The sequence below is a fragment of the Heloderma suspectum genome, chromosome 3 (assembly GCF_057233095.1).
Source record: "Heloderma suspectum isolate Gila_16-S chromosome 3, 16-S_ref, whole genome shotgun sequence".
Taxonomy (NCBI): Eukaryota; Metazoa; Chordata; class Lepidosauria; order Squamata; family Helodermatidae; genus Heloderma; species Heloderma suspectum.
In genome coordinates this window covers 225,228,528-225,256,111 of record NC_139460.1, presented here as the reverse complement: position 1 = coordinate 225,256,111, position 27,584 = coordinate 225,228,528, and the positions used below count along the sequence as shown (strand labels likewise).

The window sequence follows — 27,584 nt, the reverse complement described above, 5'->3', positions numbered from 1 at the left end:
TTTAAAGGCAGTTACACACACCATCACCACCACCATTGACAAAATATTTTTTTAATGGCTTCATTTTAAAACTGGAATCAGAAAGTGCACCATTACTTCTTATAAGTGAAACAAAGATGCCATGTTAGTGAAATTTGGTAGCATAAAACAGTTCCTTTCCTCATCAGCAGAAAAGACTATCACAGACTCAGTGAAACCAATAATAGATTACTTCATGTTAGAGAATACCACTCTATTGAGATCAAATTTGCATGCTTTAACACTTGCCAGGAGTGATATTCAGTTCATTTCCTACAGCAAGACTCCAAACCTTCCCACGAACACTTGGAGGTAACCCTTGCCACCATAATTCTCGCACTCTCCTTGTAGAACGCCTATAAAGCAGGAGGAGGAAGAGGAGTGTAATTATTTTTGGAGCTTGGGCAGTTTAGTTGCCATTCCTAGCATTTCCAGGTTGTCCTAGAAACAAAGAACATCAGCAAGCTTTGGCTCCGTGTGATAAGAAGCCAGTGTCTTCTCTTATGGGACTGCCGGCAGTGCTTCCTATTGAGCCGAACTTGGCCTTATAATTTGACAGGGTGCCACACCCAGGCAAGACAGCAGCCCATGGAAGACTGTGACTGTCTACAGGGTAAGTATTTAGACAAACTGCTAATGACAACAGTGCCCCACTACATATTATTTCTGAATGATATTAGTAGATACTAGAAATGAAGTAATTCCTTAGCCCAAAGACACCGTTCAAAACAGAAAGGAAAATATCCAAACTTTTTGAGGGATCTGGAAATCTGTATCAAGCTTATATTACCAAGTCTTCTATACTTACATGCTCTCCCAGTTAGGCAGTATTTCACTGACCCAAATCACCATAGCACTAGCAATGTTCTCCTCTTGCTTGAAGCGTTCTTTCATTATTTTCTTCCTTCTATGTGCTTCCTTAATTTCTATTAAATCCAGAATTTTAAATGCAATGTGATTTTAAAAGCATTGTATTAAGACAATAAAGTTTAGATAATTAGAGTGTGGGTCCCTGAAATGTAAGTCACTTGCAAATTTTCTTACATCTCACCACTTGTATAGGTTAGCTCTCAATAGAAATACTGGGTTCCCCACTACAGCTATTTCTTCCTTTTGTATGCAAATAGTATCTTTGTTACGATCCTGTATCCTCTTTCTCTACCGTCTTTACAAGAAATCATAGACATTTGCAATTTTTAAGACCCAATAAACCATGTCAGATTCCCAGTTTCACTTTTCTAAGCAGACGTGAGAAATGCAGGACTGTTTCCTAAATTCCTAGAATTCTCCTGAAATCGTTTTTTGTTTGTTTGTTTTTTAGCAGAAGAGGTACACTGATTTAAATGTTTTTAAATAACCTCTTAATAAGCCAGTGACCAGGTGGTGGGCAGGTGCCGTGGCGTATCATGCTGTGCAAACTTCACAACAGTGGTTTATGTGAGGCTTAAACAACCCATTGGCTATTTTAGGGTTATGTGAGAGCTATTCAATCCTTGCACAAGCCAGCCTTGCTTGTGCACATGACACAATAAGCCAAGGTGACCACCTACCACAGTTTATTCAAAATGGCCACTGGTACAGCCTGAATTTGAATTATTTAATTGCCACAGACTGTATTTGCATTTCAATGCAATCTAATCCCACAGTTAACAGTTTTATTCTTCTAAGCCCATGTGGATGTGCACACCCATGTGTGTGAACACACACACATACACAGAGTCAACTACAGAATGTACATGTTTATAACCACCACCACTAGTTTGCCTCACACAATTCAAGAACAACAAATGGGGGAAAAGACCAAGTCATGAAGCAATTCAGTATCTACACCTACACTTCTACACCAACTGGCACAAGCTTTGGGGAGCAAATACATACTTTGTAATGTCTAGTTCTAATGTCTGTGAACAATCTCACAGTCTTGATGGCAGGAGGGGACTATTCTTATACTGAAGACAGAATCCACCAAATACTATTCTGAAGAAGGCTGCTGAAGGTTAGGAGCAAGTTATCACCTATATTTGCAGTTGCATCATATAATGATTTCAGAGTACAATACACAAGAACCATGCACACCTCTAAATTGTGACTCTTCCTAGCAAAATTCAAGTTAGCAGACCACTGCTTCAGTTTCTTCTGCCAGCATCAACAGAAAATATATGACACACATTTTTTTTAAGTACAGAGACACACATGTGTGCATACGTTAATGAGTAGCTATATTCAGGATCCAGGCTCTACATACAAACAATGTATGAAGTAATCATGAAGCAATCATGAAAGCTAATAGTTCTAGTTCCTCATTTTCCTTTTCAGTGCACATACTGTACTGAAGTATCAAAATTACAACAGTACTTTGGAACACCGAACTTAAACTTCACTTTAAAAATCTAAACAGGACTGTCTCTATGCGTTAAAAACTTTTAGCCCAGGATCATTCATATTTCATGTTCATCTTCTCATACATAAGCCCCCAAAATTATGCCTCAACCGTTTTTAAACAGGTAGCACTACTCTGACTGTTAAACTAGCCGTACCTCTCTTCTTTGCTTCTGCCACCATTTCATCATATTCTTGTCTGTGACGTAAAGCCTCTTCTACAGATTTGGCAGGAAGATTCCTAAAAAAAAGAATTAAGTAAATTTGATTCAGCCACTCCTATATCTCAGAGTACTGTCTTGTTTCATTTCCCACGCAAAACAAAGGAGTACTTGTACCCTGCTTATTCCCCTCAGGATCTTCCCTTCTGAGTCCTGCAGTGTACCATAACTCAATTAGGGACGGAAGAATTTATGCCTAATAATTCAGGAGACAGACAAATTGTGAACAGGGAAGAGATTATACATTGGCCCAAGTATATTTATACTACAAACCCTTATAATTTGTTTCTAGACACAATTCACGGTGCTAGTCTTGACCTATGAAGTCTGATATGGCTTGTGACAACGATATCTGAAGGACTACCTGAATGAATATGGTTTTATGTATTTAACTATTATGGCTTCCCCCTAAAGAATCCTAACAACTGTAGTTTGGTAAAGGTGCTGAGAATTATCTATTATTGCGTTGAGGAAATTACCATTAAAATAGTTTAAGTCTGTGATTAGATATGGTGCAAAAAACTACAGCACAACCAAGAACAAAGGGTTAGACCACTGTGGTACTAATACCACATCATCGACCTATATGAAGAACTATCACCATCTACAAGATAAAAACATCTTGGGACACAATCCAATGGGGATAGATGGACGCCTCCAAACTCAGAAGTGACCGACTATCCAATGCAGGACAGGTAGAGCATGGAGAAGATCTCCTCCTCCACGCTCCAGCCGCCCTGCATTAGTGGCTAGATGGCCAATTTTGGCTATCTAGCTGGGGCGGGGGAGGCCAGACAGCGCAAAGGAAGCGTCATAACGATGCTTCCACTATCCCCTTCCCGCCCCCCAGGACATCCCCTTTTCCCCTGCTCTGCACTGCTCTTACGACCACAGAGCCAGAGACAAACTGCACCTCTTATGAGGCAGCGGAGGCAGGGAGGCGGACCAAAACATCCTATGGCTGTCTAGCTGCTGTCTAGCGGCCATAGTGCCCTTAATTTTAATTGTTCAGCCAGCCAGCCACATTTGAGGTCTATGTCTTGTATATAACTTAGGGATGGCAGAGGATTCCGCTGAGGACCCAAATGAGGCCGTAAATGACTGCAATTAGGTTAAACTAAGCGCTTTACATCCACAAGTGGTATCCACTACACCATTTGCGGCTGTATTCCTCCCAGCGATACAGTAATGGTGGCTGCCATTACCGTATCACTAGCAATATGGAGCTGGTGTGCGGCTCCGCAGAATCCTCCCGACGCGGAGCCACTCCAGAGGATTCCAGGGGGAGGAGGAACGGATCACCTCCCCTCCTGGGCGGATTCCCCCACAGACCGGAAGGTAGGGAATCCGCCCATCCCTAATATAACTTCTTCAGCACTTAAAGACAAGGTAGCTTTGAGCAAGCAATCCCCTAAGGCAACCTTCCCCAACCTGGTACCCTCCAGATGTGGCTATGCTGGGTGGGAATTATGGGAGTTGTAGTCCAACACATCTGGAGGGCAACAGGCTGGGGAAGGCTGCTCTAAGGCTAGTAGAGTGATATATGAAGGTGCCATTACACTGTAACTTGCCACCCAGTAGCTTGCTTATTGGCAACTGCTACTTGTCTGTATGTGCTCTGTCTATGTAATACTTAGAAAGACTGCTTACCAGAATTAACACAGCAACAGCAAGCTTTAAGAACTGAATGCCTACATCTAGGTTGTAGAAGTATCGAGGTTCTAGTAAGGCTAGAAATCCCATTCCTATAACTCTGGGATGACTTCTTCCCCATTCACCCAGCTCCTCTATACCTCTCATCCCATTTCACCCATCAGGCTCCTAGACAGACCCTAAACCCAGCTGGGTCTAAAATTGTATCCATATTTAGGTGCATGCAACTGAGCTGGCTGAAGTGGATTTCCCCACCCCATCCTCCTCACAGCAACCCCACCAGCCCTCTGAAAATGCTACAAGAGGGCCAGGGAACCCTGTTGAATGGGGTGAACTGTGTGGCAGGGAAAAGAGGGATCCCCCAAAATTGGGCAGAGGTGCCTTTTGTGAGTAAAGTCCCTTCCATCTGCTAAGAGTCAAGCATAACTTACTTGGGATCTAGCTATCATGGGAATGTATTTGGGAATGTTAGCTTACTATTTGACATGAAAATGATGCCCTGCTTGTAAAAGAATCCATAATGACTTACGATGGTCGATCCTCCAGAATAAGAGCAGTAGTTGAAAGTGGCTCAAATTCAAAGTGTCTACGTCTTGCTGCTTGGGGTGCAGGTTTACACACTTTTGCTGTTCGTGCTTCATATTCCTAAACAAAAATTGAATGGTGTGCTTTTAGTAAATCTGTAGCTGTGACAAATTGCATAGTTCAGGCTATCAATGCAGCTACAAGGTGAGTCACTTAGGTAAAGTCAACCTCAGCTTCAGATAAATATTGCTAGCAACCATGCAGTGCCAGTTTTTGACATTCAGGTGGGAGAAACTTTGCATCTGATAATTTTGTGTACATGTGCCATGTACATGCAGCTGAAAGAATAACGTTACGTAAGTTAAGAGCTTGCGGGAAACCTACACAAAAAGGAAGGAAAGGCCCAAGGGAAATAACCTGCTACTTATTGAAAGAGAGTATTGCCTGGTTTCAATGCGATGATAAACAATGGTTTATTGTTACTTGAGGAATCTCAGGCTCCCTTTTCCACTTCTCCTCCAGCACAGTCAGAAGCTCTGAGGTCAGAAGGAGGTCAGAAGCTTTTACCTCCATTTTAGGCTAACAGCAGTTAAACACTGAATCCAGATCCATGGTAAAACTTAACTATGGTTAGTTGCAAGGCAATATCATAAACTATGGTTTGAGGTTGGCTTATTTCAACCATAGATAAAAAATAACTGCAGTTTGTCTGGGTTCAGACATAATGTTTAACTGCAGTTAGTCTAAAATGGAAGCAAATACTCCTAATGTCCTCCTGGCCACGCTGGAGGAGAGGGGAAAGCACAAACCGCACTGCAGCTCATTCCCATAATGATTAATCATAGTTCATCATTAAGTCTGAATGAGGCCACTGACTTTGGGATCTCAGTTGTCAGGAACACTGTAATCTCGAAGAATGCCAGGTCTAACCCTGCTACCAAAATTCAAAAATGTCTGATCAACTTGGGTGTGATGTAGTATGGTAGATTATATACAAAAACGAATGTTAAGCTAAGTGTTTTTACTCATCTATACAAACACACCATTGCTGAATATATAAAATGACGTTAATACTAGCTGTGGGCCAAAACCACACTTTGGAAGACTTGTCTCAAAAAACTGCATCCCAGTGGTTTTGCATTAAGTTCTGCACTTAATGTTTGGTCAATCTTTAGCATAAGGAGATCAGGGCACATTACTGCTGACTAATACACCTTTTACCCAAAGATACCTCAACTACACCAGTAAATTCCACATGCATATCCTATCTGAAATTGCAAAAAGCAACAAATTAGTTTATAACAAAAAGTATGCTTGCCTTTTTAAGGACTGGTTTACTACTACTATAGAATTAGAATCAGATGAACCCAGAAGTATAAATTCTCATAAAAAATTCCTCTGCTTTTAAATACATTGTTAAAGCTGACTTTACTTTGAAACACTTAAATGTAAAGGCCAAAGGCATGCCAACACTGTTTATTCAGAAATACTTTCTGCTGAATTACCACTACTGTATAAGAGGGCTACCAGAGAATGAATATTTCACAACATAATTAAACATTGGTGCCAATTTTTTAAATGGTCTCAGCTTAGCTAAGAGCTATTCTGGACATAACTTGTGGTCTGCTAACATTCAGGGAGTTCGAAAGAAGGTCTGTGGCTTTTTTTTCTCTCAAGCAAAGAATACTACATGTTGGTCCTGGAACAAGAAGACCACTTCATTTAATGTATCCATACATGGACTATCATTGTGGCATGAAATTCATCAGTTCTTATTCGACCAGCTAGCAGGAACAGAGGTTCCCTGCCTTCTGCAATGAGAGTAATATCGGGACTGCAGCAATGATTTGGCCTCAAGCCACAACAGCATTTCTATTGCTTTAGAGAAGGCTCCTCCCTACATTTACATCATAAATGCATATGCCTACGCTATGAACCATCTTACAAATGTTTTTGTTACCATCTTTTCCATATTTTTTGATACTAGGTTAATTCTATTTATGGCAACTGCACTGATAATTTTTCAGTTAAAACTAATATTCAGAAACATAATTCATGTATTTCATCTACACTAAATACCCAAACCTCAGTTATGTAGAATTTAATGACTCACTAGGATCAGTGAGATTTATTTCTATCAAACGTTTGGACTGAAATCTATATAAGACTATTTTATAAACTTTTACATCTCAAATCTATATTCGTAATTTTAGTACTTGGTTAACAGTAATCCAAGGTCTGCAAAGCATGCAAACTCTGCACTGAAATTTAAAATTTGTTTTATAGACCCATTAAAGGGAGTATCAGTCCCCCTGGCCATGAGAAAAGTAAAACAGATGCTTGGACGTTTTTCATAAGGATTAAATTAACAGGATATGAAACTTCATTCAGAGAATGTTAGAAGTAATCAATACATTTTTATTCAAATTGTGCAACAAGATGTGAGAGAAGATGAACACTGTGCCAGTGAATATGTCGAGTTAGAAGCTTGTCAAGTTTATTAGCTGTAGTCAGGGCTATATACACTTCATGCTGTTGGAAAAAAGCTTTTTGCCAGTGTAATTCAAGTTCTGCACCCTGCAGAAATTCCATTTGCTTACTGTGCTGGAGGGAGCAATCCTATGGCCACTAGACACTGTCTAGAGGACCATAGGATATGCTATTTTCTGGGAACCAACCTCAGAGCCCACGCTCCAAGGTCGGTTTCAGAGAAACTGACATCCCCCAATGTCCGCACTGCCTCAGATGCAGCGCAGAGAAGCCCCATCCTCCGCACTTGGAAGAGAAGCGTGGAGTGACTGAAAAGGGGCTGGGGCATTCCAGGGCAGGGAGAGCGGAGCTGCATGTACGACACATCCAATGTGTCGTACGGCAGCCTCCTCTCCCAGTTGGCCTCCCTGCAGCTAAACAGCCGAAAACAGCTGTCTAGCGGAAAATAGCAGGGCAGGAGAGACGCAGAGGGAATGATCCCCCCCGTGCCTCTCCTGCCTTGCTTTGGATAGGCAGTTGCCTCCGAGTTCAGAGGCAGCCGCCTATCTTGACAGATTGCACCCTAAGTGTATCTGCTAATCACAGATGGCAGTAGGGAGCTCTGCAACACAACGCCTCAGCCCATCACCATTAAAAGTCCTACCCAGCCCCACCCCTTTAAAAAAATATTTTATCAGGCACTGGCCATAATATTTCCAAGCTTGTCTTCACAGTCACAAGGATGAGAAGACACGTAAAAAAATTAATTCTGAAATTATCAGGCTACTGAATTCTGCAACCTGTAACCAAATTCTGTGCTTGCACAATGCAATCATTGACTCTACACATAGCTAGCCTTGAAGCATCTCTTTCATATTGATTTCAAGAAGGCTAAGACTGTATACACAGCAATTTCTTGACAACTGCTACTGTCTGCAAGACAGAAAATCAATTAAGAATGCCATTTTGGACACTGTTTCCCTGTGTCAGTACTAGAACACAAAAAGTGCAAGAGAGGGAAGCAAAATTCTGAACACTAAACTCTTTGTTTATTCTGTGGTACGTGTGATAAACTGAAAGCAACCTTGTTTAAATGCTCTGTAATTGTGTAGCAGTGTATATTTTAGACAACATAAAGCTTTAAGCTTATATTGTTGCCTTGTGATTTCTCTTCACTATAATACCAGCCAAGAAAATACTGAATGTTCATGAACTACAGCTGCCTGTGTTGCATAATTTCTAGAAGTACATAAACCAAAAGGAAAAATATAGATATTATTTGCCTCCAGACTGAATGACACACCGGTTTTCGGGGTTGCTAGTTGCTGAATCTTATTTGACATTATTTGAAGCGTGGGGGAAATGCCAGGCAGATGTAACTCAGTGTTTCTCATGAAAATGATATTCATACACGGCAAAAGATGGACTATATCCAACTTTAGGCATCCTTTAGGGCACCCTTTTCCAATCTGGTGCTCTCTAATTATCCCCAGCTGTGCTGGGTTGGGATTATGGGAGTTGTAGTCCAACACATTTGGAGGGCATCAAGATGGGGAAAGCTGCTTTAGGATAGCAGCTTTCCCCATCTTAATGGGCAAGCTGCTTCTTGCCCATTAAGACTGACTGAGAGGCCTGCTCTTTCTATATGTGCTAAAGCACACAATGTCCTTTCAATAGCAAGTGAGCCAACATTAGGATCCTCCCTATCCAAAGGAGCTCACTCCAAGCCCAAGCATAAAAACTTTTACCAAGTAATGCACGGCTGCACAGTGCTTCTTTATAAGCATAATTAAAAACTTGCTTAACACATGTCAGAAGTTAGAGGTGGGTTTATGTGCTCAAATTACATATGTACCTATACATATCAGATTTAACTTTTCTTTACCATAGTTTATGAAGAGACTGTGAGCTGACCTAAAATTTTCTAATAACTGATGGTTCTAAGTTAAATAGTAATAAATTAAGTGTAATTCATAGTGCAATCCTTTTGGAAACATTGTTGACACACAAAAAAAGAGACAGTTGTAAGACAGACTCTCTGACCAGTAGATTCCCTAAGGTTCAGTCTCCATGCTCTGAAAGATTCTGAGGGGGAGATTCCTTGGCCTTTCAGGACTGGGGAGCCAATAGCTTCCTGAAGAGAAATTTCCAAACAAGGCCCAGATATGCCACAGAGAAAGGAAGATATAACATTAATGCACCACATCAAACCAATATGCTGAAGCTCCTCACACCTATAATACAAGTGTTTTAAGTTGACATGCCTGTCTCCCAAACTTTACATATTTACGGGAGAAACACCAGTGCAACAATGGTGTAGTCAAAGCAAACACAATTAGTGTGTAAAGTGTGGAGCTGTTCTAAAATGTTCAGTTAAGAAACATGTAGCAGCATCCTAAGGCTCCCCAACTCCAATTCAGACCTATCTGAGTTGGACATGTTTCTTCATTAGAACTTAAACATCTGATAGTTCTATATACCCTTTCTTCCCCACTGCTTTTTTCCTGTTGTGTTGTGTCTATATTAGATTACACGAGCTGCCTTGTTTTGTTTTTTTAACCTTTATATGTACTTAGTACATTTTAGGCACTTGATAAATGATACATTCTGCAGACCCCTGCACTAGTATCAGATTGTAGATGCCCAGGCAACTAGACAGTTTTCCAACTCTGCCTGGTCTCATCAATAGCTTCACTTCTCTAATAAAACTATGTTACCATCCATAAGTGGATATCCCAAGATAACTGAGGGAAGCACAAAATGAAGAAGAACCTTTGTGCTATAGAAGTATTAACAAAAATGTAGTTCAAGAGATCTCTGGCACAGGAACTGTACCATTCCCTACATCACAGGCCACTTCTAATATCCTACCTTGAGAAACAGGAACATAAGTTAACTGGGAGACAGGAAACAAACAATATGGGTTTAGATATGGAGTGGTGAATCCACTAAGTGTTATATTCAAGATACCAAAATCAAGAGTATTTCATTATTCCTGAAATGGCAATCAGAAGGACAATTGTACTTGGCCATAAACAAATGAGAACTCCAAACCCAAAGATTAGCTCGTCATTTTTATAAGTTCAGGAATTTGCATCAGAGAGAGGAATTGCTGGCACATTAGGTATTAAAAAGCAAGCTTTATAATAAAAAATGGATCTGAAAAAGTAATGATTGAATTGCCATGGTTATGGTAACATACAATTCCCTCAAGAAAGGGAAGTCAAAGATAATTAAAGACAAAGTAGTAGAAGTCAAACTATCAAAATTTCCCACTTTCTCTGAAGAAATTATATCATTTCAACGCTACCAATGTTCAAGTTCCAAGAGATCCAAATGTTATGACCCTAAGGCACTGCAACTGAATGCCACTCTCACCCCAAATAGCAACAGAACACACACACACACACACACACACACACACACACCAAAATTAATTAAATGTCACCCTTGGTTTTTCCATGCTTGTTAGCTAGGACTATCATCTTGGATTGGGGGGGGGGGTTAACTCTTGCTGAAGGCCTTAACAAGACAAAAAATAAAGACAAAGCCAAGCAAATATTTGCAAGGCAGAAAAACAAGCTCAACATACAGAAGATAAACAGGGAGAAAAAGAGAATAACTGTAGCAAACTGAACTCCTGTACGATGTAAGATCTGCCAACATATTCCAATATTAACCCAGCATGTACCTAATTCTGTTACTAGGAGGAATCTAGCAGGGTATTTGATGAAGACAAAGGAACAGTAAGACTCCTACCTTATACTACTCCATTCAAATGCCAATTATTCTTACCCCATACTACTCTCTATTCAAAGCCGCTATCAGTAACTGAATAGTCAGAAGCTGGGAGTGTTAAATGGTTTAGGAGGAAATAAAGCCTAAATGATGCATTAGCTAAGGTGTCCTGAAAAGCTAGTTTCAAATGTATTCTAAGGTGCTGTTTGCATGTAATGACAACCCATTAGTTTAAAAACTGATGGGTTGTTGTGCACGAGCCCCGCTTTTACACAGCAACACACAGTTGGCTCCTTTGTAAGTTGCTGAGCATGTCTGAACCCAGATGTTGGGTTGTTTAGGGGCTAAACAAACCAACGGTTAACCTGACAACAAACTGTGGGTTACTGAGTAAAAGCAGGCAGTCTGCCCATTCTCTCTCACTCATATACAACAACCCACCAGTTTTTATACCAATGGGTTATCATTACATGCAAGCCAGGTCTAAGACTAAATTGGGAGTATAAAACCAGTATCTTGAGCTGACTTTGTTTAATAGACTAGTTAATAAGCACTGATATATAGACACCCAAGTGTTGCTACTACAACAGAAAGATGACGTATAAATTTTCTAACAGTATTATACTAAGCAGCTTGCATCCCTACTTTGGATATGTGTTTTATAACTTTATTAATTAGTTATCTATAAAACAACCCAAGGCATGTTATCTATAGGTAACTAACTAACATAATGATTTATTGTATGATAATTTAAACTTAAGAAGTTACCGCACTCAGCATTTGCTTAAGTCAGGGGTGCTGAACCTCTTTCAGCCCGAGGACCAAATTCAATTTCAAAGAAGCTCTTGGGAGCCACATTCCAGTAATAAGTGGGGCTGATGGGAGGGGGCAGGCCCAAAGGCAAAAGGGGGTGGGCCAAAATACTAGCATATTTTAGCTTAGTTCTTACTGCCAATAACTAAGCCATTTCAGCCTTTTAGAATGAAAAAAAACCAGGCAAAAGCTGGAAAAAACGCCAAACAATCAGGGGGGCATGGAGGAAAAGCAGGAACCCCCTCGTGATATGGGGAAGGGACCATCTGAGGAACCCCAGAGGCCCCAATTGCAACTGGGGGGGGATTTGGCCCCTGGGCTTTATGTTCAACACCCCTGGCTTAAATGATATGGCACTGCAAGTGGCAGAGACACAGACACAGACAGCAACTGGCCTTATAGCAGTGGGAAAATGTTGCATTAGGAGGAAATAATATTTATAATGGGCCCAGATGGTAAAAAAAGCACCTATTCTTGGCTTTCAGAGGTTCTCCTTATACTAGAATATAGTTACAGCCATTGCTAAGCTAAACTCCGTCACGATTTCCCTTCGCCAGCCTAACTGCATTCACCACCTGGAGATTTGGAAACTGCATTAAATTTATCTGATTTCACAATGTAGCCAAAGATAGTGAAGCCAATGAAAATGTGTGTACCCAAAGCCCTCAAGGTCTTAGATATTAAGGAAACACAAATGAATACTAAGTGGAAGCATATTTCATTTCACTACAACAGTAAATCTGAATAAATGTTAAAAGAAAATATAACAAGGCAATTCATATCAATATTTTAAACTGAACATGAGCAATGAGTAAAACTTGCTTTTCAATAATGGTATTCAATGACTTGATGAGTTAGTATTGTTAACTCATGCTACAATTATGTGATGTGCCATCTATTTCAATGACTGCTAAGAAGATCCCATGCATGGCATAGAATGTGATAGAAAAATATTAAATTCCATACCCCTGTGTTTAATAGATTGAGTGTAGATACTGATGCAACACTGCCAGAACTTTCTTCCTAATGAGAAAAACAGAAGTAAATCCTTAGAGAAACATTTGACAGTCATTAATATACAGCAATATTCATGCAGATTTTAGATTAACCTTTATAGTTTATATGTAGCACTGACATGTCTTGCTTATTCAAGCATGCTCATCTACAATTCAGATATGAGTTAAGGTTAGCCTGGACCAACCCCCCGCAAAATCAAATTATGTCAGATAGCAGCCTAAACTCTAAACCTAGAGTTAGAAAGCAAATTAAGCAAACAGAAAATGTAACAGTTGAAATCTTTTTCTTGATATTTTAGTTCAACAAGGTTCCGCTTGTATTTTTGAAGACTTTATGCCAGGGAGAATGCATGCCTAGAGAAGATGTATGCATGAACTTTAATACACAAGCTAGAAAAAAGACTCAGATGTGTAGTTTAATGGACTTCACAAATTTTTATATCTGTGCTTTGGAATCTGAAGGCTTTCCAGGCCCATGTATTATCCTTAATTCTTTCATGGATTTTGCTTCTGCAAAATCTTCTGTATAATCTTTCATCCTCACCCCTACCATTTACATTCTCTGATCAAAATCAGAAAGCTAATATAGCCTAAACTAGTAGCCAAGTGTGTAAATGATCTTTGCCACTGTTTAACAGTTATATTCAAACTTGGATAGGGATACCTTAACCACTGTCATGCACAGGTAATCTCAAGACTGAACTATTGTAATGTATTTTAGCTTCCTACTCTTTTAGCTCTGGTGTTTTAAATCTGTATTTTAAATATCTGCATTGCTGCTAGGTTTTATTCTGTTTGTACTGTTATATTGTGGTTTTATAACATAAAATCATAGGGTTGGAAGGGTCCTACAAGACCACTGAGGACAACCCCCTGCTCAATGCAGGCAGCCCGATTCCCAGGCGGTCTCCCATCTAAGTACTAACCACGGCTGACCCTGCTTAGCTTCCGAGATCAGACATTTTATATTGTTTTATGCTGCACTCTGTGGTTTTAATTTCTGAACCGCCCAGAAAGCTTCAGCTATTGCGCAGTACAGAAATTGAATGAATGAATGAATGAAGCTAGCTCTCTATGTAGGCCTGCCCTTGAGGCTGGTTCGGAAGATGCAGCTAGTGTAGAATGCTAAAATGAGGCTGTTGAATGGAGTGCCTTGCCATGCGCATGTAACATCTGTGCTGAAAGAGTTGCACTGGCTGCTAGTTTACTACCAAGCCAGGTTCAAGGTATTAGTATTGTAAAGCCCTAAACAACTTAGGACCAGGTTACCGGAAAGATGATCCCCCTCTATATAGACCTGTTAGACCACTATAATCTTCAGGGGAAGCCTTACTGTCCATGCCACATTCTGCAGAGTTCCATCTGGCAGCAACATGGCAATGGGACGTCTCTAAATGTTATGTGCTTTTTATAATGATGTATTGTTTTATAGGATACCCTGGATAAGGATACTCTGGATAAGGATACCCTGGAGAAGATGCTGATGCTAGGGAAAGTGGAAGGCAAAAGGAAGAGGGGCCGACCAAGGGCAAGATGGATGGATGATATTCTGGAGGTGATGGACTCAACCTTGGGGAAGCTGGGGGTGGCAACGGCTGACAGGAAGCTCTGGCGTGGGTTGGTCCATGAAGTCACAAAGAGTCAGAAGCGACTGACCAAATAAACAACAAATTGTTTTATAATCTGCTGTAAACCACCGCAGGATTTTTACAAATGGGAAGCGGTATATAAATATTCTAAAATAAATACATATTTAACAGTTGTTACAGACAACCACCTGTGCTTCCTATGTCAAAAGCTACTACTCAAAAGCTCTACTAAGCTCTACTTATCTTACCTCACTAAGCAAGTTGAAGGCACGAGCTGTTCAATATGCCTGTTCAATATGCCAACATAGAGTTCAAGAGGAGAATGATAGTTATGGAAAGAGATCACCATCAGTTCAGGCCTTCAGTCAAATCACTGCTAATCAATTGTCTTCAGATCTTTCCGAATGTAAAGTCTACTCTGAAATGTTTACATTTGTGAAAACATATATGGGGTTTCTCTGGGCAGAATCCAATGTTTCCGGGGCATCCCAAAATGAACAGAAACACTCATTTCTGGAAGAGGGCAAGTCAGCAGAGCTCGCATAAGGGAGCTCTGCTGACCTGCCCCCTTCCAGAAATGAGTGTTTCCACTTGTTTCAAGGCTTGCTCTTGGAAGCACTGAATTGTCGTTCTACAAGTGATAGGGGCTGCATGCATATCAAAATTGGCGGGACTGGCCACAAGCAGACCAGATGGGCAGCAATGGATTCTGCCTTCTGGTATTTATGACTGAAGTTCAGTTTGAAGTTCTACTTAATTACAATAACAAGTTAAGTATTTCTAAAGAGATCTTTACTTTACACACATTTCAGATAGCTAAGGAAGGTTCCTTGAGATGCAACTAGGGAAGAAAATCAACAGTAAATAATCAACATGTTTAAACTCAACTTTAGTGTAACATTAGCATTTTGTTGTTGCTGAAGTATTGCAGCAAAGATGCATCAATGCCACTGCTATCAGGGGCCAATATCCTGAAGTAATTGGCACAAATGCAAAGGAGTTGTGTCACAAATGAAGCAACTTGGACAACACAGGAAGTGGTACTGAAGAGGCTGTACAAACTGACGAAAGCCAAGTCTCCACATTATCAGGTAGATGGTAGAAAACACACAGGGAATACTGGTAACACGTTGATATAAATAATTCCAACCTTACAGTAAGGTGACTAGCCATATGGAAGTGGACAGTGCTTCAAGCCTAGGAAAGATCCCCCTACCACAGGCAGCCAATTCCCTAAATACCAGCCAGAACACTGGTTGGCAGACCACCAGAAACACACAAAGAAAAGACCAGGTTAGGCCTTGCAAAGCTCAACAATTGTTCTCTTTTGCTCTATTTTGTCCTTGGAAGTTTATTGAGACATTCTCCCAGAATATCTGTTTAACTAAGGTCTTTAACTAAAGTACCAGGATAGCCAAATCCTGATAGCCAAATTCCACTTGTGAATATTATCTAGGTAACTTTTGCCATAGCCCTTGGAAGCCCCTTTCTGTGGGGATAAACATTCCCCCTACATTTGTGTCAATGTGTTTACAGGGAATAGCCTCACTTATTTATGAGTAATGGGAGTTACAGAACACCAAGTCACAGGATCAATTGTAATGTTCAAAACAATTTAAATGGAAGATGTCAATTAGCTTCACCTTTGCTGAACTACAGCATCCCAGAGCTTGGGTAGAGGGACTTTTAACTTTTTCCTATGAACAGCAGATCATTGTGCTCTTATCACATTGATTTTGAAAGCCGCCCAGTTCCAGAAGTAGCTTCCTATGTAGCATGGAAGACATTCAAGGATCTCAAGCTTAAAGCCCCTTGGACACCCAGAATTCTTCTGTCCCATGTTCGCATGATGACTACTATTCAATTGCTTTTAAACTAGTTTCACAATATTAAGGAAGTCTGAAAACTATCTAGACATTGCCAAAGAACCTCAAATTACATATGCTTATAGAGAAATTGCCAGTGCATTAAGAGAAATAAAGAAGTGGTAAGAAAAAAAAAGCAAAGCAGATGTTTTTTTTTTAAAAAGGAAGTAGAATTGCTGATTTTAGGGACTGCAATAACTCCCACCCAGAAGGGAAAGTGTTAATACGAAGCTCTACAGAATGTACTCCACCACCTCAATTCTTATATTGGAAAAAAAAAACATGAAGTTTTGCTACTCAATCATATATTTCAGTTTGTACATGTACTTAGAAATGACTGATTATATTTTAAAGTAAAAAGCAGAATACTTCTAGATGACATTTTATGAAATATTTGTTTCCTTAGATATAGTTGAAGCCATATACTTAGTTAACAGCAAACTGTTGTTGCTTTTTTTTCTCCATTGATAACCACTCTACCAGGAAATCATACATATTCCACAGAGGCTTCTTGCTTTTTGAGTCACTACTTCCCAAACAAACTATGTTTAGATAACAGCTGAATGTAGCCACAGTCCTTTCCCCAGAAACTTCAGAAGACTAAAGAAGTCCATGCTGAAAGATAAGACAAGTTGGACAAGAGCAGTTTCTCTACCTCCATAAGCAAAATTTGAGTTCTCTGTCTTCTGGGTGAACCGTATCAAGTGGATGAGGCATAAAGTACATACGTGACACTTTAAAACATGCATTCAGAAGATGCATGACTCTCATGTCTGAAGATAAATGTTAGAACCAGCACAAAAAAGACAATACATAAAAAACCAGCATAAAAAGTTGCTACATAAGTACTATATACTGCAATTCTTATTTATGTTACATAAAAAACTTGCTGTTACTACTTTTAACCATTGTATCGATGACAGTATAAAGGCTACATGTAGCGGTCCAGAGATTAAAAATCCCCGTAACAAAGGGTTGGATCTTTTCTGCAAAGGGACTAAGATCCAGTGACGGCTCCCAATGGCGAAAGGGAGGGGAGGCAATTTTTGCAAACTCCCCTTATTACAGCCCTCAGCACTACCTCCCATCCTGTTCTGGAGGGCCACCAGACCTTCTGAAGCATGTTTTCAGAGGGCACGGCAGGTAGGGGAAATCAGTGAAAATCACCTCCTTTCCTCCAGCAACAGTATTCCATGGGCAGGGATAGTCTGGATCCAAAATCTATCACTTTGCTAAATATATCTATTTTTATAAGTGCAGAACAACAAGCTAGCTTCAATATCTGGAATAATAACACAAGTATTTAAGCTGATGTCATGACAATCACATTTTGTCTCAGTTTTTATCTTAGCATATTCATACTGTAAATAGGTTTATTAGGTGTAAGGTTTGCTTACTGATTGTTTCAAGTGCATGTTATACTATAATAAACTTGCTAAATCACAAAAAAAAAAATAGACCAGAGTATGAAAAATGAGGTTTTGATGTCAAAAGCAACTACAAGAAACTAAATCAAGGAAAAATGGTTTAGAATTTAAAATAAGATTGAAGAAAAATCTCATCCTTACCACAAATGACCAGGCACTTTACCTATTGTTTTTAGTAAACTAGCTACATAAAACAACTTGCATATTTCACTGTTACGCATCCAACAGACAGACCAATCCAACAGTCAGTTTTGTTTGGTGTTTTATGGAATATGTTAAGACTTCTTTAAAAGTTTAAACTCTGATTGGCAACTACAGAACTGACCCATCTCCATGTGCCCCAGAAAGCAAATCAAAAGCATGTACTATTCTCTCTCCATTACTTAAGCAGAAACTGCAAGCAAAGGTAAGAGAACCCTTGCTAAAATACGATAATGGATTACTTTTCCGTTCAGAAAGCACACACAATACACTGTCTAAAAGGCTAACATTGATTCTAGGTATTTATCCCTATTCGTCGGTGTTATCCATTGCTCCGTGTAATTAAGGGAGTGGTAAAAGTCTGGCACCCTGATCCAGGATGCATCCAGGACTGCAAACAACTACACCAAAGTCTGTGATACTGCTTTACAATAAAGTCTGGCACCCCAATCCAGGATGCATCCAGGACTGCAAGCAACCACACCAAAGTCTGTGATACTGCTTTTAATGGGATCAAAGTTATTCAAAGGCAATTAGCAAACAGGGCTATTAGCTTTAAGTAGAAATATCAGTTTAGAACAAGGGCTGAACTCCACATCTCAACCATTATTCACCTATATTCCAAACTGTGCTGGTCAATGTGAGATACATCTACTGTGACAAGCTTCTCAGAACTAGTTTATCAACAGATATCCATCATTATACATGGGAGACATTTTTACCCTGATCTAGAATAAAGACACGATTATAGTGTGATTGCTTTGATTCAGCAACTTTTCCATCAATTACAAGTGTGCATTGGATCATGTGTTTTTGACACCTATAAAGGGAACAGTAGTTCAATTAACAGTATATTTAAACTGTATAAGGTCATTACCATAGGAAACATTTTAGTTTGCATCGGATCTAATTTAGCATGTTTATTTTACTTGTATTTAGTCAGCAAAGATAAAAAGAACCCCATGTTAATTTTTTGTCCCACTACACCACAAGTACTACACCACAGTATTTGATATGAAATATTTGAGGGGGAAAATTAAAGCACACTTAATGTGACTTAAATGTTATATTATGTAGATTTTTTTATTGAAATACTTTTAAAAATTTAAAGGCAATAGTATGTACTTCCCTTACATTGTTTAAATTTCAGGAAGGAAACCAAAAGGTACTGAAAACTGTTAATACACTAATTAATTTTACCAGCCCAAAGAAATGTCCATGATATGCTGACAACCACCCATCTATTTTAATAGAGTTCAACTCTCTTCCACTAAGGCTGTTGGGGCACCTTCAGTTTTGCTGTCACTATGTATTAGTTCCTTTTGATCCTGAGACATATGTAGTTCAAGGACATGTATGTTTTTTCTCACATACTCACTAAGGACAATCACCTGAAAAACATTAATTACAACTTCGAAACTGCCAAGCTAGCCTAATATTGTACTTGCAATACATTCATTTTTACTAATGAGCTTATGGAACGGAATTTTTTTTCAGAATTTTTTTTTCCCCCACATCACTGTTCAAAACTGGATCATGACCATCTAACACATACAATGTTAAAGGCTGGTTTTCTATTTGTAAGGACAAGCTGTAGGGAAATGCCACTAAGATTAAGCATTATAAGTGACAATGTCATGTGGGCTTCTTACTGGACCCAGGGATAAGCAAGTCATCATACGCTTTAAGAACCTTGTGAGATATAGGATGGCTCTTGTGGATCATCCACTTAGCTGATATGGGAGATTCTGTACTTCTTTTGCTTGCCCTCCAATTTCTGCTTGAATTAAGTTCACAATTAAGCTCCTATAAATTTTGATTGACTGGAGTTTTTAGCCTGCACTGTGCTGCTGTTTTATTTTTTTAATTGTTTGGGAATATTTGTATTTTTTATTCTTTGTAAGCTGTCCTGGGAATACGAATTTCCCAGTGAAGAGTGGGGTATACATTTCATACATAAACTACCCAAGTTCTGCAATGTGATCCTTTGAAATTATGAACTTATTACCAAACACACACAGTGGACATTTCCTATCATCTTGGAAGGGCTTTTCCTGAAACGAAGGATAGAAATGCTGGAAATAAAGGGCAGAAGCCAACTGTGCCCTTGCACAGGCGGCCAGGTCCGCAGATCCCAGTGTGTGCGTAACCAACCCTACTGGCCCCGATGCATGTGCGGCCCCTACTGCTAGCATTTGTAATGTAGCATTTCTGGGGACAAGCCCTGAAATGAGCAGAAACACTCTTTTCTGGAAGAGACAGGTCGTGCCCCTTCCAGAAACAAGCATTTCTGCTAATTTCAAGGCTTGCCCCTGGAAGTGCTACATCACAGCCACCACCAGCAGGGGCCACACCTGCACTGGGGCCAGCCACACATAGACCGGGACCAGCACCCCTGGCCACCCATAAAGGGCACAACTGGATACTGCCCACAGTCTCATCGAGAAACACTATTTTATCCAGTAACTACCAACATATACATCCAGAAAGGCAGACATGGCAGGCTGCCCCGCTCTCACACATATGAGCCCCATTCATCCACACACAACCATTCACCTCAATCATCCATTCAGCCCACACTCTCTCTTTGAAACTTGATCCATCATCCATACATGCCTACCTTCTCCCTTCCTTTCTCTTTCTCCACCACCCCATCTCCTTTTTGTCCCCTTCACTCTCTAGTTGCCATCCCATCCTTGGCCCTCCCCTCCCCCTGGCATGGAATTAGGTTTCAAAAAAGTTTGTTTGTTTGTTTGTTTATTTACAATATTTATATACCACTCCACATCAAAGATTTCAGAGTGGTGAACAACATGGAAAAAAGAATAAAACCCCATAATTAAGACAATTAAGTGATTTTAAAATAACTTTTTTTTAAAGTTCCCATTGGTACCAATGGGACATTTTTTTTCCTAAGCCTATTGCCACAGGGGAGGCAACACGGGAGGAGAGGAGGAATTCACCATATACAGGGAGGGGAGAGCTAGACTTTCCTTCCCCAGCTGTTACCTTCTCATAAATCCCCCCACGTAGCATTTGGCTTAAAAAAGAAAGGTCCCATTTGTGCTAAAGTCTAACTGCTGTGGCGGGGGCAAGGCTGAAGTGGGCAAGCTACAGGTTGAATCAAACCAGCAGGTCCCCACTCCTGTTGTAGACAATTACAGCCTAATCTCATGCCTGTTGATTCAAAAGTAAATCCCACTTTGTTCGAAGGGACTTCCCAAGAAGTGGTTATAGGACAGGATCTTTAGGACTGGATCTTGCACAATATCTATGCATGTGTATTGAAAGCACATAAATCTGTCTTGTCTCTAAAGCAATATAATTCTGCAGTGCAAAAGGCATGTCAGCTTCATGACCAAAGGTTTTGGATTATTGCTCTAGATTGTATCAGGTTTAGATACAAAACAGTGGTCAGTACCCATTACTGCCACTGCGCTCCTGCTACATCTGTTGTGCAAGTGGGACCCGCTGCTCACACAACAGAAAGCTAGCAGTTCAAAATACAGCCTCAGAAGCAAGTTCCAGATCGGGACAGGTCAGCGGAGCGTTCTTCTGCAAGCTCTACTGACCTGCCCTATCTGGGCTGCTTTTAGAACTGCTAGCCCCCCAAGTGCACTAGTGGTGGTTCCACCTGGCAGGCTTGAATACTGCTCAATGTATCTTGTTAGCTCTAGCAACTAATTCACATGCATGTTTGTTCAGGAAATATATGAATTTCAAGATGGCAAACCTAATGTAAAGTCAGTCTTTTTTCTTGGTAATTTAAACTGTCTTGATCTGATACAGCTTTCACATCACCTCTTACATGATGTTTGAGAAGCTATAAATGTGAACTAACTCCATTGAAAAGCATTAACTGTACAGCGATAAAGTGTAGAAAAATCTAGTGATGTACAGGAATGTGTGAACTAGCCTATAAAATTCATCTTAAACTGAAGCCATAATCTGGACTCTGCCACATGATCCTATGCCTCATCTTACCCAAATTAAATGTTCCTACCACTACCACATTCTTATAATTATTCATGTTTGTACTCTATAGGGTTTTCAGGGTTCTGATTATACTGTTTAACTGCAAGTGACTGCCACATGGCACTTGCCATGCTATAACACAGTTAGAATTTTATTTGCTTTTCCAGTATCTTGTTAAAGCAAATGCATAGCCAAAACTATTACTGATTACAGTTTCCAGCTATAGTTTGTTTTACTTGTTGCTGGCCTCTCTGGGATCTCTTTGCGGTTGAAGAACAGGATAAAAACAGTCTAAAATAAATAAAAACAATTTACTTTAATCCCCATATCTACATTAAAGAAATCTGCTCTATGAAATCTCAAGGACAAGATGAAAGAAGTTGAATACCACACTATATATAGATATATATATTCACCTGTTGAATTATTTTGGAATCTTTCTGTAGGTTCTCTTTTGGTGGGACTTTTCCAAACAACTTCCAGCCAGGAGCACTGTGGACAGCAGGTTTGAGTTCCTTTGCCCTTTTGGTAAAGAAGTTCCTATAAGAAAAAGTTTTAAAAATTAGATGGATTTGCCATACCAGCAAAACAAAGAGTGGACTCCCTAGAAGCAAACATTACACACTAGTTTAAATTTCTAATTTGACAGCATCTTACTGAAATTTGATCCATTCATTCTAGAGTATACTGGACAATGCTCATTTTCTGGTTTTAGAACTTTGGTGAGAGACATTATCTTCCTAAAAAGGGTTAGATTAACACACCTAGATTACAGACATTAAATTCAACCAAAGGCTTATTTTTAATCTCAGACACCACAAATTGAAGTATCACTGAACATAAGCAAAGATCACCCGTTATTAGAAACACTGATTTCTCAGTATATTTTTCTTCTTACTTCATGGTATACATATCAGCAGAGAAGGAAAGAGCTAGGAAGACACACACTCAAATCATAACTGCCAGTTTGCTTGGGCAACCATAAATACGAAATACTTTTTGGGTCCATGCAGCACTGGCTCCTGAAATTTGATAGCAGTTTCTAAAAGTTTCAGACGTGTACGCACTCAATCCATGCAGAGTTCAGAGGGGGGAAAAGTTCCAGGGAAAACAAGTAATCTAATGTTTAAAAAATATTAATGCTAGTATCGACATATTGCTTCTGAAATCACTTAAAACTGCACTTGTGTAATCAATGCATGTGATTATGTACCTGCAGTTGGTTACATGGTTTGCAAGGAAGTATTTATGCAAGTTGTGCAATTTGCCAATCTTCTGTGGTTAGCAGCAACAATCATCCCCTGCAGAGCATCAAAGACAAACCCCATCTGCCCATACTTTCAGTATGAAGGCTGAAAATGGAAGGTCTTTCACATGCTGTTAAACAGACAGACATTTAACACAAAGAGAGTCTGTTCTGTGTGCACAGCTTCCACAGTGTTGTCCTGACTACATGAGTATTATGGAAGCTGCATATGCACTTGTCAAGGTTCCCCTTATGACCTGGACCCCCTGAGAAACTCCTTAAGGATTTCCTGCTTCCTTAAGAGTCTCACCTTCCTTCTTTTAAACTTCCCCTTCCTAGTAACGTGGGGTTTAGGCTGTAGACGTGGGGTGACTGGCACTTCAGACACCTGAGTGTTAACCATAACAGTTTACTGATAAAATTAAAGCAAGCAAATTACAACTAAATGTATTTACAGAATAGAGCTGAGTGATACACTCAGAGCTGAGTTGCAAAAATGCAAGTTCCTCTACTCTAGCTGCACTTAGACTTCTCCAAGCTGCTTCTTCCTGCTCTGTCTTCAGGCTCTGGTCTCCCTCTCCCTTTATATCCCCTTCTTGCCTAAAACTGAGAGTACTATTTCAAACCTGGAGAAATGAAACCTAACTCAGGAAAATGAAACTAACCAGGGAAATGCAGCTACTCCTCTCAGGGATACCCCCTCCCAACAAAAAAATCCCCCAGCTTCTAGGCGTGACCTTTTTCTTTTCCTTGCCTCTGTAGGCCTCAAACCTTCACAGCAGTTTTTTGTGCTGTTGAGTCAGTAACCATTTAAACACAAAAAGCAACACATGCAAATGTCACAGTGCTGCTCTGCTTTGTGAAAGCTATGCATGTGGCACTCTGAGTAGTGAAAACTCTATCCTGATCACATACATGCACACGCACACATAGCCTCCATAGTACTGCTCCATGTTTAGCACGAAGCAATGATGTGAATGCTGTGCGTAGCACCCATGGCATTGAAGAAGTAACAACAAAAAGGCTAATAGCGCTTGCAGCAGGGACAAGTGGAACGGGGGTGAGGCAAATGCTCCCCCTAGATCAGATAGTTATTTACATGGTTGACCTGCAAGTTCTATGTTTAAACTTTTTGATTGACTACACAGGGATATTTCACACTCTCTTTTCCTTTTGGTTGGCAAATATTGCATAGTGCATATAGAATGCCAGCTGTCATAGAAGAAATATGTCCATTTTGCCTCCAAAGCAGCTGATCCTTCCATATTCTCTATGGGAAAAGTTCACACACACACACACACACACACACACAAACTCCAGGTCTGTGGGAGGATGACTAACATTGTTACACAAACAAACAACCATGGGGGAGAAACCAGCAAAGTAAAACCATGAAAGGACTTCCTCCCCTCCCCCTCTGTTCCTAAAAGCTCCAGATAGTGACTGGAAGAAATCTCAGTCACCCCCATACAGTACAAACAATAAGCCCTGATGAATTTGTGTGTAATCTCAGCCTGGTTACGCAATCCATATTTCTTGCTAAGATGGGGACATCTATTGTAGATGTTCCCAAATACTATTGCTATCTCATCAACATTTTATATTTGCATGGGGTTGGATTCAGACATGCGCTTCTTTGAACAAAAGAGCTCCCTCTGTTCATGGAAGGGCCTCCAATCCAGGAGAGGCTCCCACTGGAAAAAGGCAAGGGGAAGCAATTTTGCTAGTTCTGCCTTCTCCTTGCAGCCCCTGGAGCAACTCCCAACACTGTTCCAAAGGGTCCCCCAACCTAATGAGGCAGCTTTTCAGGGGGCTGCAGGAGAAAGGGGTAATCAGCAAAAACTGCTAATGGGATGCTTCCACTGGAGAAAAGAGGAGAGGCAGAGTCTTGGTCCCAGAAAGCCTGGATCCAACATTAGTGGCTGAATCCTGCCAGCCTGGATCCAGTCACTAAGTAGCTTTTGACTGGGTTCAGGCGTCACGATAACCCATGATAAGTTAATTAAGCCACAATGGCATAATTAACCCATTGTGGATTATTACATCCTCTGGTGGGAGTTTTTTTTTAACTCACAATGGCTTATTTGGCCAAAGTAACCCACTCCGATAGATCTGCAGAGTGGGTTATTTAACCCATCATGGGTGATGTTGTCATCTGGTGGTCACCATGGGTTATTTTGGCCAGCTATAGAGATGTGTGGGAACAGTGGTCAAAACCCCTGCTGCTCTTCTCTTCTCTGGCTTAGTGCTTAGGAACATGTTAAAGTGACCAAGCCAACAGTGTAGATGGGGAGAAATGAGCAGGATTGGTACCAAACCTCATAGTCAGCCTCCCCTACTCAGGAGGCACACAATACATCACCAAAACCCAGTGCCCTGACAGCAATGAAAATCCAAGGTGGCTAGAAAACATTGGGGGGGTTGCAGGATCGGGACCAAACCTCATAAACAACCTCTCCTACTCAGGAGGCACCTGATGCACCCTCAAACCCAGCACCCTGACACTGCCAGCAGGGAAAATCCAAGGTGCCTATAGAACCTTGGAGGATTGCAGGATCAGGACCAAGCTTCATAAAGATATAACACTCAATTCACTAAAGCACTAAAGCACAATTCTCCCCATAGCCAATGATGGCAAAGAGGCTTTAATGTCTTCCCCGTACTGCATTTGCAAATGCACACAATTGTGAATTTGCGCAATTGTGTGAATTCGCAATTGCAGTACTGGAAAGACATTAAAGCCTCTTTGCCAGCAATGGCTATGGGGAGAATAGCGCTTTAGCGCCTTAGCAAATGAGCATTACATGTCTATGAAGCTTTGTCCTGGTCATGCCAGGTTTAATAGCCACCTTAGATTTTCAACGCTGTCAGTGTCAAGGTGCTGGGTTTTGAGGGTGCCTCCCCTACTCCTGAGTAGGGGAGGATGGCTATGAGTTTTGGTCTTGATCCTGCAAACCCTATGGTGTTACAGGCATCTCCTCCCTTTTGCTGAACTTGAGATTTTCACTCCCCTGGGGTAATTGTGCAGGGTTTTGATGGTGGACCGACTAGGAAAGGCTGTGTGTGGAGTTCGGTCTTGATCCTGCAAACCCTCAAGGTTTTTTAGCCACCACCACCCCTTTTATTGCACTCAGGATTTTCACTGCTTGGTGAGTGACTGTGCAGGGTTTCATTGGTGGATCTGGTGCCTCCTGACTGGGGAGGCTGTGTATGAAGTTTTGTTTGGACCCTGCAAACGTCCAGCACTTTAGAGGTGAAACAGCACCGCTGCTCAGGTGGGAGGACTTCAGCAGGACAGGGGGTGGAGGGTGAGTCAAATTACACACAGTAGCTTAATAAGCTACTCACAGTAGCCTATTTGCCCAGTCATGTGGTGGAGCATCATGGGCTATTTTAAAAATGAGCTACTGTGAGTAGCTTGTTAAGCCACCACGGTTGTCGTGACATCCAAACGCGGCCTTTGATTCAACTATCATAGGAATTTATAGTATCTTAACTGGCATTAACACTAGGCAGAAAAAGGTGAAGTCTGATCTTTTCATCATTGCCTCTGCCACTTCAAATGCACCAACATACTGCCAGAGCCTTTGGGGAACTTTCAGCACCACAGATACCCTATAACAGATACAATTAATATCTGACCTTTGAAGAAAGAACCACTATTGCATAGGAGCATTAGTCAACACAGTATTCAAATGAATTCCCTTAATACTTCAGTTGCAAATAAGGTGCTTGGAAGCTATGATTCTGACACTCCCCTCCTGGATTCTTTTCCTCATCACCTGTTCATACACTTCCCTCCCTACCTTTGTTTCAAAGCATTTCTGGGGGGGGGGGAGAGAGAGAAGATGAAAGATGCCATGCATGTCCAGCCACCCTGGTGCTTTATTGTGATTTCTAAGGTAGAGCATTGCTCCCAGAGCTATCCAAGCTGCCAATCCAGGCTTTGAAGCACTGGAACAGAAACTGGAGCATGCCACGGCAGCAAGAGGCTCACTGCTTCAGCTGAGTCATCCCCCACCAAAAAAAAAATAGAGTTCCTAAGGCCCTCCATCACCACTGTAAAGACAATATAAGGCAACAGGTTACATCCTTGACAGCACTTTGGGAAATAAAAGGCTGTAATGGTTTGGTGGGAAGGGGTGCAGAGTCATAACAAGGAGGCAAATTTCGCAGATTGATTGAAAATATCTGTCAAATTTGGGTGAAAGACTCTAACCCAACGTAACTGCTCACGTGATGCTTTCCCTAGTGACAGTCATCCTTGTATTTGATGTGTTCCTTACAGTAGGTAATAATTTAACAGCCATTCATGCAATAACTTTAAACTGAACTCTGAATCCTGAGTCCAAAGGTAAACTGGACAAGTATTTAATGTATCTGACGCACACTGATTGGTTCTGCCAGCTTTTACACATTAGAATGAAAATGTTCTCAACTTGGTTTCAT

The 27,584-nt window shown here is 40.6% G+C and overlaps 1 protein-coding gene across 7 annotated transcripts in view; it reads right to left on the bottom strand.

Annotated features, from left to right (window-relative positions):
- The window catches only part of TBC1D12 (TBC1 domain family member 12), a 60,519-nt gene that overhangs the window by 12,579 nt on the left and 20,356 nt on the right, over window positions 1-27,584 (bottom strand). For 4 of the 7 annotated variants that reach the window (XR_014789423.1, XR_014789422.1, XM_084845827.1 and 1 more), the window contains exons 2-7: window positions 22,306-22,429; window positions 12,783-12,839; window positions 4,801-4,916; window positions 2,556-2,638; window positions 827-944; window positions 268-374 (exon numbers count right to left, since the gene is read on the bottom strand). Coding sequence is in view for 4 of the 7 variants with exons in the window: in XM_084845827.1 (XP_084701953.1) it covers window positions 268-374; window positions 827-944; window positions 2,556-2,638; window positions 4,801-4,916; window positions 12,783-12,839; window positions 22,306-22,429 (605 nt within the window). In the remaining 3 variants the exon portion in view is untranslated. The remainder of the gene's footprint in view (window positions 1-267; window positions 375-826; window positions 945-2,555; window positions 2,639-4,800; window positions 4,917-12,782; window positions 12,840-22,305; window positions 22,430-27,584) is intronic. The other 3 variants (XR_014789424.1, XM_084845829.1, XM_084845830.1) reach the window with 1 other exon arrangement.